At 41.1% G+C, this 15,308-nt stretch overlaps 1 protein-coding gene across 1 annotated transcript in view; it reads left to right on the forward strand.

The window, feature by feature from the left end:
- The first annotated feature begins 482 nt into the window (after positions 1–482).
- The window catches only part of LOC128380689 (ras-specific guanine nucleotide-releasing factor 2-like), a 66,065-nt gene continuing 51,239 nt past the window's right edge, over positions 483–15,308 (forward strand). The window contains 1 exon segment of the mRNA XM_053340555.1: positions 483–761. Coding sequence (XP_053196530.1) covers positions 483–761 — 279 coding nt within the window.

Consider the following 15,308-nt stretch of genomic DNA (forward strand, 5'->3'; position numbering starts at 1 on the left):
TTTATGTCATGATATCTGCTCAAAAACAAAATCTATTGAACCCATTTAACTTTTTTGGGCAATCTTTACCACTAGTGTGAGGTATGTAATGCATAAAATAATACAATTAGATTGTGTTATGGTTGCTATGGATACAGATTGTGCTAGTAGGATATATAAATGAAGAATAACACAAATCACTGCTGACATATGAGACATTTTTGAAGTTGAGTTTCATTTTTTTGACTCATTCTTTTCAATCAGAATGAGTTTCTAACATATTTTTTTAATTTAATTTTAAGTTTTTAACTAATGAGGATTTTAAAACATCACATTTAAGATTAATGAGAAGAAAAAACAACCATGATTTATGTTGTCATGGCCTCAAAGAGGTAGAAAACGCACCATAAATAATGATATTTTAAATAACACTTACAAAGGGTTAATAAATAAATAAATAAGACCAATAAAAATAAAAATCACATCCAGTGTTGGGACATAAGATGCAGAAGAGCGTGCGCTACAATGAGGGCCACGCGCTGCATCTGTCTGTGGTTGCCCGGAAAGAAGGCACCAAACGCGGCTTCCTGAGCAAGAAGACGACGGAGAACAGCCGCTGGGCAGAGAAGTACTTCGCGCTCTACCAGAACGTGCTCTTCTACTTCGAAAACGACCAGAGCGCGAGACCCTCTGGAATCTACCTGCTCGAGGGATGCACGTGCGAGAGGGCACCGGCGTCCAAAGTCTCCGCCATCAGCAAGGAGCCAATGGAGAAACAGCAGGTAAGTTTCTATCCAAACATGTTAATTTACTATATAAAACTGGTGGAAATGTCCTTTTATCGGCTTTTTATTACCGGAAGTAACAGTTTGACACATTTTTTATTATTAAATTATAAGCAAACTGGATCTGAAATAGTTAATTGATGTAAAACGTATCAGTAAAAGTCACTTTTTATATCATAATAATAATATTTTCAGTATATTTTAAGCCTGCAGCAGCACATAAACATAATTATAATACACTCACACTTCATTTACACCAACACATCTGCATATATATCTACACTAATACATATTCAGACTGTGCAATGATACACAATACAATAACACCAAGCTACAGTCTATTTATTTATTTATTTATTTATTTATTTATTTATTTAACAGTGGAGTCCTATGAGCGGGTGTATGGGGGTCCCATGCAGTGAAAAAAGGGGAATAATTCATTTTCTATTATAATTTAATCATAAGTAACATAGAGACAGATAATGTGTGAATGTGTTTGTCATGAGTTTCCTGCTGTTTCTGTAAAAATAATAATAATAATAATAATAATAATAATAAAGCATCTAAAGTCAGTTTAGAGGGTTCTTGATGTGGAAAAAGTTAAATAATTAATCTTCACACATCTTAAGTGGTTTTCTGTCTTTATTAACACCAACGCATCTGTATATATATCTACACTAATACACATAATACACACTGTGCAATGATACACAATACAATAACACCAAGCTACAGTCTATTTAACAGTGGAGTCCTATGAGCGGGTGTAAGGGGGTCCCATGCAGCAAAAAAAAAGGGGAATAATTAATTTTATATTATAATTTAATCATAAGTAACATAGAGACAGATAACGTGTGAATAATAAATAATAAATTTTATTTATAACGCGTTTTTACAAGTGCTCAAAGACGCTTACAAGTAAAAAAAAAAAAAAAAAAAAGATAAGAAAGAGGATAAAAAACAGTTTACAGGTTAAAAGCCAGTTTAAAAATGTGTGTTTTTAAGAGTGATTTGAAGCTATGGGGGTCTTTACAGTCTCTGATGGGTTTGGGGAGTGAATTCCAGAGGGTGGGAGGGGGGGCGGCAGTGGAGAAGGCTCTGTCCCCCCCAAGTTCCCACACTTTTTAACACCAATATTAACCTTACTGACTCTTTTTTATAGTGACATATATTCATGTGAAAGTGTTTTTTAGTCCATGAAGTCCTTAAATATGTTTTATATTCCAGTCAAACAGCTGATTTCACTCTTTAATATTTTAATATTCCTCCTCTGAGATTTAGAAAGAATAAAAACTGAGTTGTTGAGTAAACAATGAACCCAAAGATTAACTGGCATCAATTTTGGTTTTAAAAAAAAAAAAGAAGAAAAAGCCAAATAATCACTGCGTCCAATATTTGAAGCTTATCTTCCTCGTCTGTCAGAGTAAACTTTATATTTTTGGGTTTTAGTCTTTTTTTTTTAATCTACTTCCTGTCATTTTATGGCCTTTATAGTTATTTAATTCATCAACAAACTAACCAGGAAGTTGATGAATAATGAAAATAAGTGTTAGTTTCAAAGTAAAAGCATTTACACCTGAAACTAAATCATCTTTATTTTTATTTTCTTCACAATAAAAGTTCAAACACAGATCATGATTTTAACTTCCTGTCGTCCTCCCGGGTCAAACTGACCCCGTCTCTCTTTTCACTGTTCCTTCTTTCCTTCCTCCCTTCCCTCTTTCTTTGCTCCCTCCTCATTCATTCCTTCCTTCCTTCCTTCTTACCTCCTTTCCTTCTCTCCTTACTTTCCTCCTCTTTTCCTCCATCCCTCCTTACTCCTTTCCTTCCTTCCTTCCTTCCTTCCTTCCTTCCTTCCTTCTCTCCTTCCTTCCTTCTCTCCTTCCTTCCTTCCTCTTTTCCTCTATCCCTCCTTCTTCCTTTCCTTCCTTCCTTCTCTCCTTACTTCCTTCCTCTTTTCCTCCCCCCTCTTTGCTCTTGTGGTTTAATGGCTTAAAGGAGAAATATGTTATATTATATTTAGCAAGTGTTTGAAATGATACTGCAGTCCAAATTCAAATATGCTAAATATCAGTCCTCCGTCCCTCCATTTGTTTTTAGGTCAGGTTGAATCTCTCTCTGTTGGCTTGTTTGCTTCCAGCTGCAGCTCGCTGTGTGTTTGTGTGCCAGTGGGTTTTTTTAATATCAACATCATCTCACTGAAAATACCTGAAATGACCAAACGCTGAAATTATGAACGCTGCATTATGTGATGGAGGCATGAAATGTGTTAAAATGATGGAACAGAACCCAGATCAAGGTAAAGGGAGGAAGAAGGGAGGAATGGAGGGAGGGAGGAAGGAAGAAAGAAGGAAAGGAGAGAGGAAGAAGGAAGGAAGGGAAGGAGGGAGAAAGGAAGGAAAGGCCGAAGGAAGGGAGGAAGAAGAAAGGAAAGGAGGAAGGAAGGATGGAGGAAGGACGGAAGGAATGGAGGGAGGGAGGGAGGAAGGAAGGAATGGAAGGAGGGAGGAAGAACGAATGAAGGAATGGAGGGAGGAAGAAGGAAGGTAGGTAGGAGGGAAGGAGGGAGGGATGGAGAAAGGAAGAGAGGAAGGAAGGAAATAAGGACAGAGGAAAGGAGGAGGAAGGGAGGAAAGAGAGAGAAGGAGGGAAGAAGGAAGGAAGGACAGACGGAAGGAAGGAAAGAAGGTTAAGTCTATTTTGTGGAAGAGCTTGTTCAGCACAGCCTCCAATGAGCGTGAGTGTGTTAGTTTGACTTTCTATATGATCTACACAATATTTTCTCTATCTCAATTCTTTATAAAATTTCTAAATAAATGTCATAGCCAAAGTTTGCATTTTTGAAATTGAACGTCATATATTTATATTTCAACTCTTACTAACTTTTTAGGAGCTTTAAGCAGCATGCCATGACCTTCATCATTCATCTTATGGCTGTTACTCATGCAAGCACCAACTTTGTTTAAATGAACTCTGAAAATCTCCTTTCCTCTGATTTACGTCCATATTTTGCATTAACAGTAACCGTAAGATGGTTTGCTGTTGCTGTCGCTGTCGCAATTATATGACATCACACAATACATGCTAGATGACGCCTCCGCTCCGACGTCGTTGCCACGGCAACCTGTCAGCTTGGTCATTAATGTGGCCCAGTCTGAACAGAGCCAAATCTGATTTGGACACTTGCTAAAAACAGTGTGGACAGTCAGGACTAAACCCATAGACTGTATAAAAGAAATGGACGTAACATCTGTGACGTCACCCATTGGTTTGTGGACTGCTGCTCAGAAGCCAATAGTATCGAATCTAGGCTGCGCCATCTTGAAAATTTCAGGTGCATTCTGGGAAAAAATGAACACGGATTCTACTTATATGGGCATGAGGCGGAGTCATGAACGGACGTATGGGCGGGACCAACGGCGGAGCGGGGAGGCTGTGATTGGTTGCGAGGGCTGGATCTCGAGGACATTGGTCAATCAACCTGTCAATCACAACGTAGCCACGTAGCCTACTTTATCATCAAATATAAAATCAGGGAGGCCAAAATGTCCCAAATGAACATCATACTGCATTGAAGAAGGCTTTAAACTAGCGATTGAGACCATAAACACATTTTGAAAACGTTTACTGAGGTCAGATCAAGTGAGAAGTTGGTGAATTCTCCATTGACTTGTATAGAGACGGTCGCCCCCTGGTGGCCTTTTGATAGAATGCAGTTCTAAGTTACTTCCGCATTGGCTTCTTTTCAGAGGACCAGAACTCCCCGCCTGACTAAACCTCAGATCTGAGAAGGAATCAGATCTGAATCAGTCCGCAGTGTGAACGCAGCCTCAGGACCTCAGCCTTGTTTTTACACCTTCACACCAGAGATACACGTCACTTACACACCTGACTGTGAGCTTCAACACCTGCATTATGAACATAGATTTTATATTGAATAATGAAGTCCTATAAGAGGTTATTAGTGTGTGTGCTTGTGTCTCAGAGCTTTTAACACCATCAGGATTTACAGACATTTGAATGTAGATGTGATGTTTCCACCGTTGCTAATCACATCTGATCAGATCACACACAAACAGTCCTGATGAAGCAGAATCTTTATCAGAGCTTACATCAAAAAGATCAATCAGTCAGACTTTATGATTGTTATAAATGAACGATGGCACATGCAGAGGAGTCTCAGTTGTGTCAGTTAATGAAACACAGTTCATGTGGATCTTATTAGTGAAAATGAACACCATCATTATGTTCTGCATCAGTACAGGAAACAGCTGTAGTGAAAGAGCAGTGAGGTTTTATTACCGTAGTGTTTACAGATATTTGGTCTGAATAAACAGTTTAAAACAAACTTTACAAGCAAAACAAATAAACACAAAGTCAACACAAAGAAACAACTGGATGCAAATTAGCTCGAGTGGTGCAAAATGACTCAAAGGTGCATTTCTGAAAATTTGTGAGAATGTTTCCTTCCTTCTTCCTCCCTTCCACCCTTCCTCCCTCCCTCCTTTCCTTTCCTTCCTTCCTTCCTTCCTTCCTTCTCCCTCATTTCCTTCCTTTTTCCTTCCTTCCTCCCTAGCATCATTCCTTTGTCCCTCATTTCCTTCCTTTTTCCTCCCTTCCTCCCTTCCTCCCTCCCTCCTTTCCTTCCTTTTTCCTTCCTTCCTCCCTAGCATCATTCCTTTGTCCCTCATTTCCTTCCTTTTTCCTCCCTTCCTCCCTTCCTTCCTTCCTTCCTTCCTTCCTTCCTTCCTTCCTTCCTTCCTTCCTTCCTTCCTTCCAAGCAGCAAATGTTTACTATGTTTTCTTGATGAATTACTTCTTATATTTTCCTCTAACTGACGAATCATTTCAGAAGTCATTAAATATTAAATATATTTATGTCGGCTTTTGTTGCTGTGTAAACTGCATGTTACAGTATCTGTGCAGCAGATCTTAAACTCACATTGTTGATCAGCTGTGTTGCTTTCATAGCTTTAGTGAACAAATACAGCTTCTTTGAAAGGATTAGGAGACAAAGAGCCGAGACGAACAAACAGAAACCTGAAACCAGCTGTTTCTGCTTCACAGAGCATTCAGCCAATCGTCTGTTCTTCACCATCAAAGTCTGTCTTTCTCTGTCTGAGTCTTCTTTAAACACACATTCAGGTGGGAGACAGTGAAACAGGACAGTTCTGATAAGCTGAGAGGCGCGCTGCAGTGTGACAGGCTGGCATTAGAGCCGCGGGGAGCTGTCGGCCCGCCCGCCTGCCCGCCCGCCTGCACCGTGGGGACTGTTTGTTTCTTACTGCTGTGAGTCCAGACAGCGATCATACAGCTGATAAACCAGACTGGACAATACAGCTGAGATACGTTCAACACCTTTTAAAAGCAGCCAGTTAACAAAAGTTCAGGCTGACATTATTCCTGCATGAAAAAAACGCTCAATAGTGGCTGCACTGCAACTTTTATTGTGAAAATCCCGTCTTCAAGTATTATAAGCTGCTCTGCACCATTTATCTATTTATTCATTTGAGATTTATTTGGCAGAGACAATGTAAATGTGTCAGTTAGCCAAGAGTCTAGTTTTCATCTGTAGTCCAAACACAATGAAAAAAGAAGAGGGTAAAAAAATATATAGGAAACACATCATTCATACAAAGGGCGCATAAAAGCATCGTCCATAATAGAGTCTGATGGTGATTTACAGAGAAGCTGTAGATTTAGTTACTATGTTCAACACCTTTTTAAAAGCAACCAGGTAACCAAAGTTCAGGCTGACCTTATTCCTCCATGAAAAAAATGCTCATATGAAAACTAAAATAGTGGCTGCACTGCAACTTTTATTGTGAAAATCCCGTCTTCATGTATTATAAACTGCTCTGCACCATTTATTTATTTGCTGATTCATTTGAGATTTATTTGGCAGGGACAATGTAAATGTGTCAGAGTTAGCCAAGAGTCTAGTTTTCATCTGTAGTCCAAGCACAATGAAAAAAGAAGAGGAAATAAAACTATATAGGAAACACATCATTCATACAAAGACCGCATAAAAGCATCATCCATAATAGAGTCTGATGGTGATTTACAGAGAAGCTGTAGATTTAGTTACTATGTTCAACACCTTTTAAAAGCAGCCAGTTAACAAAAGTTCAGGCTGACATTATTCCTCCATGAAAAAAAACACTCATATGAAAACTAAAATAGTGGCTGCACTGCAACTTTTATTGTGAAAATCCCGTCTTGGAGTATTATAAACTGCTCTGCACCATTTATTTATTTACTGATTTGGGACAATGTAAATGTGTCAGAGTTAGCCAAGAGTCTAGTTTTCATCTGTAGTCCAAGCACCATGAAAAAAGAGGAAATAAAACTATATAGGAAACACATCATTAATACAAGCAGTGTGTAAAAGCATCGTCCATAATAGAGTCTGATGGTGATTTACAGAGAAGCTGTAGATTTAGTTACTACGTTCAACACCTTTTAAAAGCAGCCAGTTAACCAAAGTTCAGGCTGACATTATTCCTGCATGAAAAAAGGCTCATATATGTGTATTGGGACATCTTGACTTCCTCCAATAACACATGAGCAAGCACACATTACTGGTGGATGTCTTTTATAATGTGAAGGAAGTATTTCTATCATTTACCTCACACTCATCGCAATGAAACATAAAATAGTGGCTGCACTGCAACTTTTATTGTGAAAATCCTGTCTTCATGTATTATAAGCTGCTCTGCATCATTTATTTATTTATTTACTTATTCATTTGAGATTTATTTGGCAGGGATAATGTAAATGTGTCAGTTAGCCAAGAGTCTAGTTTTCATCTGTAGTCCAAGCACAATGAAAAAAGAAGAGGAAATAAAACTACATGTCAAATGTTTCATGTATAAAACCTGATAAATAAATTAAAATTAAGAAAAATACACAATTTTCTAGAGCTCAATCATTAAATGTCTTGTTTCATCCAACTTTGAGAGTCCAAAGATATTAATTTATGATCATGTAAAACCAGGAGAAGTACCAGATTATCTCATTCAAGAAGCTGCAACTGTTCAATGACATTGAATCAATTATCAGAATAGTTTTTAATACTTTTATAAAGCTTTAATAGTTTTCTGTAGAGTCGTACAGAAGCTGCAATAGTTTGTGTCTCATCTAACATCCAGACTCCAGACTCCAGACTGAAAGTAACACGACTCATGACACAAACACTTATTGTCTGTTCATGAAGGCCACTCTCTGTGATTTTGACAGCCGGCTTCAAACTGAGGCTGCAGGTTTTTTTTTAATGGAGCAACATTAAAGTCAAACAAAACATCAGAGAACATGAAAGCTCTCTTGTACAATGGATAACTGGGCTTCTTTTTGATGTCGGCTCTCCTCAGAACAGCTCGGCCTCTCCTCTGGTGGTGGTGGCCGCATTACATATTCAGTCACCTGTACCTGAGTGTTACTGAGCGTGGTCGTAATAATCTCATTCATTAACATGACTCTGATCATAATGACAGGTAATAAACTCCATATACTGAACATACCTCTCTGTCATCATGCAGAGTAAAAAAGCTATCTCATTGTTTAGAAAGCTGCACTCAGTCAGTCCCAACCATAGACTGTATAGAAGAAATGGACGTAACATCTGTGACGTCACCCATTGGTTTGTGGACTGCTGCTCGGAAGCCAATAGTTTCAAATCTAGGCAGCGCCATCTTGAAAATTTCAGGTGCATGCTGGGAAAAATAAAAACACGGATTCTACTTATATGGGCATGAGGCGGAGCCATGGGCGGAGCGGGGAGGTTGCTATGGTTGCGAGGGCTGGATCTTGAGGACATTGGTCAATCAACCTGTCAATCAGGACGTAGCCACGCCCTAATGCATACCCTGCTTTATCGTCAAATATAAAATCAGGGAGGCCAAAATGTCACAAATGAACATCATACTGCATTGAAGAAGGCTTTAAACTAGCGATTGAGACCATAAACACATTTTGAAAACGTTTACTGAGGTTAGAAATCAAGTGAGAAGTTGGTGAATTCTCCATTGACTTGTATAGAGACGGTCGCCCCCTGGTGGCCTTTTGATAGAATGCAGTTCTAAATTACTTCCCCGTTAGCCTCATTTCAGAGGACCAGGACTCCCCGCCTGGTTCCAACATGGAAGAAGAAGCTTTTTTTTGTAGTTTTAGATACTTCATGGTCCACTGAGGTTGTTTAAAACAGTTTCATGTGTCTCGATGTTGTTTTGCATGCTGGCTGAAGGTGTTTTTGGAGAAGTCAGACAGTTGACTTCAGCTGTGTGATGAGATGAAACCAGATTGGACTGTACCACTTTCTGGGCGGTTAGTTGTCGTCGCTTCTAGAGATGTGTCATTGAAACTGAATAATCAAATAGTTGTTTGCTGGGTCTAAAGTCGACCTTTGTGCTGTGGTTGTTTTTTCATTTTTTTCATTGGAAAACAAGAGTTGAACTAATCGACTAATTGTTACAGCCATACGCTACAATAACTTCTGCATTTAATGGTAAATAAAGATTTTGGACACATTGACTGTCATATATTACAAAGAAAAGTATTAAATCATCACATTTGTGAAGCTGGAACCAGCAAATATTTGAAAGTTTTGCTCAACCAATCATTGGAGCCGTCTGAACTGACTGTGAACCTTCAACTCGCTCATGATGCATCTGTCGAGCTGTGACATTTAACCCGGAAACATCTGGGGCTGAAAAACATGATGTACTGTTGAGAAAGCTGGATTTTGAATTAGATGAATGTTCTAGTTTCACTTTGGCTCTCTATTACCCCTTTTCCACCGAGCTCGAGCCAGTGCTCAATTGGCGCTAATCCAAGCACCTCTTACGAAACTGTTGCTTTTCCACCGGCAAGGAGCCACGCGATTACGTCACTGTATAACATAGCCAGCGCGCGCCTTTGACGTACTTCCATGATTCACCAGTGAGAGGCAGCAACATGGCGCAAGGCATCTAGCCTGCCGGAAACAAAGAAGAAGAAGAAGAAGCAGAAGAAGCTTTGGCAAAAAAATTTATAAAAATAGTAGTTTTAATCAACAAATCTTTAACCCTCTGTAAATGCCACGCTAGCCAGCTAATGAACATTAGCCCCGCTAGTCTGCTAATAAAAGTTAACCCCGCCCCCCGTCTGCTGACGTAATCGGTTCTTGCTTCAGACCAGCAAAGAGTTGGTGCTCGCTCTGGCTCCGTTCTGAGGCCTGGGGCTGGAGCTTTGGCAGTGGAAAAGCAAAGAACCGGTGCTTAGTCAAGCTCTGGCTCCAAACCAGAACCAGCTCCAGCTCCAGCTCGGTGGAAAAGGGGTATATGAGTCTCTGTAGGCTGCATGTAACAATTAATATCCTAACTAACTAACAAATGCACACAAAAGTCATATATTTAGAGAAGTTTCCTTATTTCTCTCAGTTCAGTCAGTGACAACAAGCTCCACGTGTGTTTAACCAGTGAACTCAATGTGTGTGTAACATCCGCCTGCATTGGATTAGTCTCAGCTGAGGTGATCAGACCATTAAAATATGAACAACAGTGAGTTATACAGCAGAATTAACTTCGCTGTGATTACTGCCTAATGAACTAGAAACAGTTGTAAGCTCGTCTAAAAGCACGTGTTAGTAATGGATTGTTTCATTTACCTGCATCACGCTGAGCTGAGCTGCTTGTTTCGGAGAACGATTTGTAGATTACGAGAGGAATTAGTGTCTCAATACCTTTTAAAACATAATTGGTTTGTCTCCTGCTGATTTAGAGTCTGTTGATATTACACTGATGTTCAAATATGCTCCAATGCTAACGTTATAGTTACAGGAATTATTCTATAATCAATTTGAAGATCAAATCCTATTAGGACAGTTTATATTTAGACAGTTTCACCTAGACATGTTTAACTTACTCATTTTTCTATAACAGAAACTAAATTCAGACGTTTTCAGCCAGTTTCAGCCATTTGAGAGCAGCAGAACAAGCTTGTAATTACAAAATTGGCATATTACATATCGCCCATTTTTAACCTCATGTGCAGTTGATATGGCCATGGCTGGATCTACAATATAGACAATCTGGGAGAGTGTCTAGGGGGCCTTGAACAGAAATGATGCCCTTAAAGTCTGTGTAAAGTAAGAATAAAAATGTGTTCTGAGTTTGACATACCACAGAAAAGTGTGTTGTTAACCACCCTGCCAAATTTGAATGATTAAAAAAATCACCAAATATATGAAATTAGGCTTCAAAGTTGTGTAAAAATCAGCCTCTTTCTCTGCTCCCAAACGCTGGGGGCGTGGCCGCCGAGTCCGCTGAAGCCCCGCCCCCTACCAAGTGTCACCTGTCAATCAAAGTCACCACCTCTACCAGAAACATGGACGCTACGTCTGAGAGCTTTCTGCTGCTAACTCAGCGGCTAACTCGGCAGCTAACTCAGCTAACTGGCTAACTGTAGACTGTAGTAGTAGTAGTGTGTGCTGAATGTATTTATACCTCTACAGCAGCAGGGGCGGGTTTATGCTAATCACTAAATCCTGAACACAGAAATCTTGAAACACAGTTTGTGAAGCCTAGCTCCACAATTCAAATCTAAATGGTTGAAATGCTTTTTACACCTTTTTTAGAAATACATTTATGACCTATTTAATGTGTTTAGAAGAAAATGTCTGAATTCACTTTACACAGCCTTTAACATGTTTTTAATAGTTTTCGGCTAACAACAGAAGTCCATGGCACAGATACCAGGCTTTAGATTCACACATAATACTTATTAGTAGATAAATTGTTTGTTTGACTTTGCACAGACAGTTTCTAGCCATATAATATATTTTATCATCAGGCCAGATGTGAAATCAGTGGTGATTTTATTCATTTATATATTTATTATTTTTCTTCCTCTGCCCACCATTTCTGTATGCTAATGGTGCTGCGGCTGCCCACTATAGGATACCAGCAGCAGCAGTAGCAGCCGTCCACCTGACTGATGTGTTTCCATGGTGATGAGAGTTGAGAGTTGAAGTGGCTTATGTACTGTAGTGTACTGTAATACACATAGAGTTAGTTAGATGTGGTGGGGAAAAAGTCCTTGAGTCAAGGAAGGAAGGAAGGAAGGAACAGACAGGGTCAATTTGACCCGGGAGGACGACACAAGGGTTAATCAAACATATATTATTAACTAATGGGGGAATTTATGAATGTGAATTGGAGTAGAGACTAATTTAGAGTCAGAATATGAGCAGCATGTGAAGGGTTAAAGCAGGATTGTGTCATTTTGGCTCCTAACATGAAACACTATGTTAGTATATGAGGGTCTGCGGAGCTCTGTGTGTGTGAGGTAGTGTATGAGGGTCTGCGGAGCTCTGTGTGTGTGAGGTAGTATATGAGGGTCTGCGGTGCTCTGTGTGTGTGTGTGTGTGAGGCAGTGTATGAGGGTCTGCGGAGCTCTGTGTGTGTGTGTGAGGTAGTGTATGTGAGGGTCTGCGGAGCTCTGTGTGTGTGAGGTAGTGTATGTGAGGGTCTGCGGAGCTCTGTGTGTGTGAGGTAGTGTATGTGAGGGTCTGCGGAGCTCTGTGTGTGTGAGGTAGTGTATGTGAGGGTCTGCGGAGCTCTGTGTGTGTGAGGTAGTGTATGTGAGGGTCTGCGGAGCTCTGTGTGTGTGTGTGTGAGGTAGTGTATGAGGGTCTGCGGAGCTCTGTGTGTGTGAGGTAGTGTATGAGGGTCTGCGGAGCTCTGTGTGTGTGAGGTAGTGTATGAGGGTCTGCGGAGCTCTGTGTGTGTGTGTGAGGTAGTGTATGAGGGTCTGCGGAGCTCTGTGTGTGTGTGTGAGGTAGTGTATGAGGGTCTGCGGAGCTCTGTGTGTGTGTGTGAGGTAGTGTATGAGGGTCTGCGGAGCTCTGGGATGCTACTGTGCTCCACTAAGAACTAAGAATAGCATCCTCGCTGGTCCTTCTGCCTGCAGACACAACTGCACCTCTCACACACACACTCTACCACACATCCCTTCCTTCTCTCTTTCCTTCCTTCCTTCCTTCCTTCCTCCTTCTTTCCTCCCTTACTTTCTTCCTTCCTACCTCCTTCTTTCCTCCCTTACTTTCTTCCTTCCTACCTTCCTATCTTCCTTCCTTCCTCCTTCTTTCCTCCCTCCTTCCTTCCTTCCTTCTTTCCTTCCTTTCTTCCTTCCTACCTTCCTACCTTCCTTCTTTCCTCCCTTCCTTCTTTCCTTCCTTTCTTCCTTCCTTCCTTCCTTCTTTCCTTCCTCCCTCCCTTTCTTCCTTCCTCCCTTCCTTCCTTAACTCGAGGACAACAGGAGGGTTAAAGGGTTAAAATGTGAAAACAAACGTATGAATAACTTGCACACATTCTTTTTTTTGTGGACTCAGCATCAAATTTCTGCTTTTAATCCATTTAGAGAGAATATATTAGAGGATTATGGTAAAAATGTCTAAGTGGTGTAACCATAAAAACGTTGTTAAAAACAGTAAATGGTCAATAAAACACCATATCAACTAGTTTGGCATGATCGTTGTTGTATCAGGATGCGATCAGGCTCAGTGTGACCGTCGTGTTGTATCAGGATGCGATCAGGCTCAGTGTGACTCTTGTGTTGTATCAGGATGCGATCAGGCTCAGTGTGACTCTGGTGTTGTTGTGTCAGGATGCGATCAGGCTCAGTGTGACTCTGGTTTTGTTGTATCAGGATGCGATCAGGCTCAGTGTGACTCTGGTGTTGTTGTATCAGGATGCGATCAGGCTCAGTGTGACTCTCGTGTTGTATCAGGATGCGATCAGGCTCAGTGTGACTCTTGTGTTGTTGTATCAGGATGCGATCAGGCTCAGTGTGACTCTTGTGTGTTTGTATCAGGATGCGATCAGGCTCAGTGTGACTCTTGTGTTGTTGTATCAGGATGCGATCAGGCTCAGTGTGACTGTCGTGTTGTCGTATCAGGATGCGATCAGGCTCAGTGTGACTGTCGTGTTGTTGTATCAGGATGCGATCAGGCTCAGTGTGACTCTTGTGTTGTTGTATCAGGATGCGATCAGGCTCAGTGTGACTGTCGTGTTGTCGTATCAGGATGCGATCAGGCTCAGTGTGACTGTCGTGTTGTTGTATCAGGATGCGATCAGGCTCAGTGTGACTCTTGTGTTGTTGTATCAGGATGCGATCAGGCTCAGTGTGACTGTCGTGTTGTCGTATCAGGATGCGATCAGGCTCAGTGTGATTGTCGTGTTGTTGTATCAGGATGCGATCAGGCTCAGTGTGACTGTCGTGTTGTTGTATCAGGATGCGATCAGGCTCTGTGTGACTCGTGTTGTATCAGGATGCAATCAGGCTCAGTGTGATTGTCGTGTTGTTGTATCAGGATGCGATCAGGCTCTGTGTGACTCTCGTGTTGTATCAGGATGCGATCAGGCTCAGTGTGACTCTCGTGTTGTATCAGGATGCGATCAGGCTCAGTGTGACTCGTGTTGTATCAGGATGCGATCAGGCTCAGTGTGACTGTCGTGTTGTATCAGGATGCGATCAGGCTCAGTGTGACTCTCGTGTTGTATCAGGATGCGATCAGGCTCAGTGTGACTCGTGTTGTATCAGGATGCGATCAGGCTCAGTGTGACTCGTGTTGTTGTATCAGGATGCGATCAGGCTCAGTGTGACTGTCGTGTTGTTGTATCAGGATGCGATCAGGCTCAGTGTGACTCTTGTGGTGTTGTATCAGGATGCGATCAGGCTCAGTGTGACTCTCGTGTTGTATCAGGATGCGATCAGGCTCAGTGTGACTCTCGTGTTGTATCAGGATGCGATCAGGCTCAGTGTGACTGTTGTGTTGTTGTATCAGGATGCGATCAGGCTCAGTGTGACTGTTGTGTTGTTGTATCAGGATGCGATCAGGCTCAGTGTGACTGTTGTGTTGTTGTATCAGGATGCGATCAGGCTCAGTGTGACTGTTGTGTTGTTGTATCAGGATGCGATCAGGCTCAGTGTGACTGTTGTGTTGTTGTATAAGGATGCGATCAGGCTCAGTGTGACCGTCTGCTCTGCTGATGACAGACCGTCACGTTATCACTTTATGCAAGATTTGATTTTCTGCATCAAAATAAGAAATAAGGACTCAAGCTACATAAGCGGATGATGGGAACTGTATTTAATCAAAAATGATTTAAAGCTTTCATCACAAAAAAACAACATCAAAGAATTTTAATTTTAAGTATAAATTTCTCTTTTTTGGCTCTGGACGAACAGAGAAGATATACTGCTGTAGTTGACCTACAAGATACTTTAACCATCAAACAGCCCTCTGAACCCTCCTGTTGTCCTCAAGTCAAGGGAGGAAGGAGGGAAGGAAGGAAGGAAGGAAGAAAGGAAGGAGGGAGGGAGGGAGAAAGGAAAAGAGATAGGGAGGAAAGGAGGAAAGAAGGAAAAAAGGACAGAGGAAGGAAGGAAGGAAGGAAGGAAGGAAGGAAGGAAGGAAGGAAGGAAGGAAAAGAGGAAGGTAGGTAGGAAAGACAGAGGAAGGAAGGAAGGAAGGAAGGAAAGAGAGAAGGAAGGGAGGAAAGAAGT

This window comes from Scomber japonicus, chromosome 19 (genome assembly GCF_027409825.1).
Source record: "Scomber japonicus isolate fScoJap1 chromosome 19, fScoJap1.pri, whole genome shotgun sequence".
In the NCBI taxonomy this organism is placed as follows: Eukaryota; Metazoa; Chordata; class Actinopteri; order Scombriformes; family Scombridae; genus Scomber; species Scomber japonicus.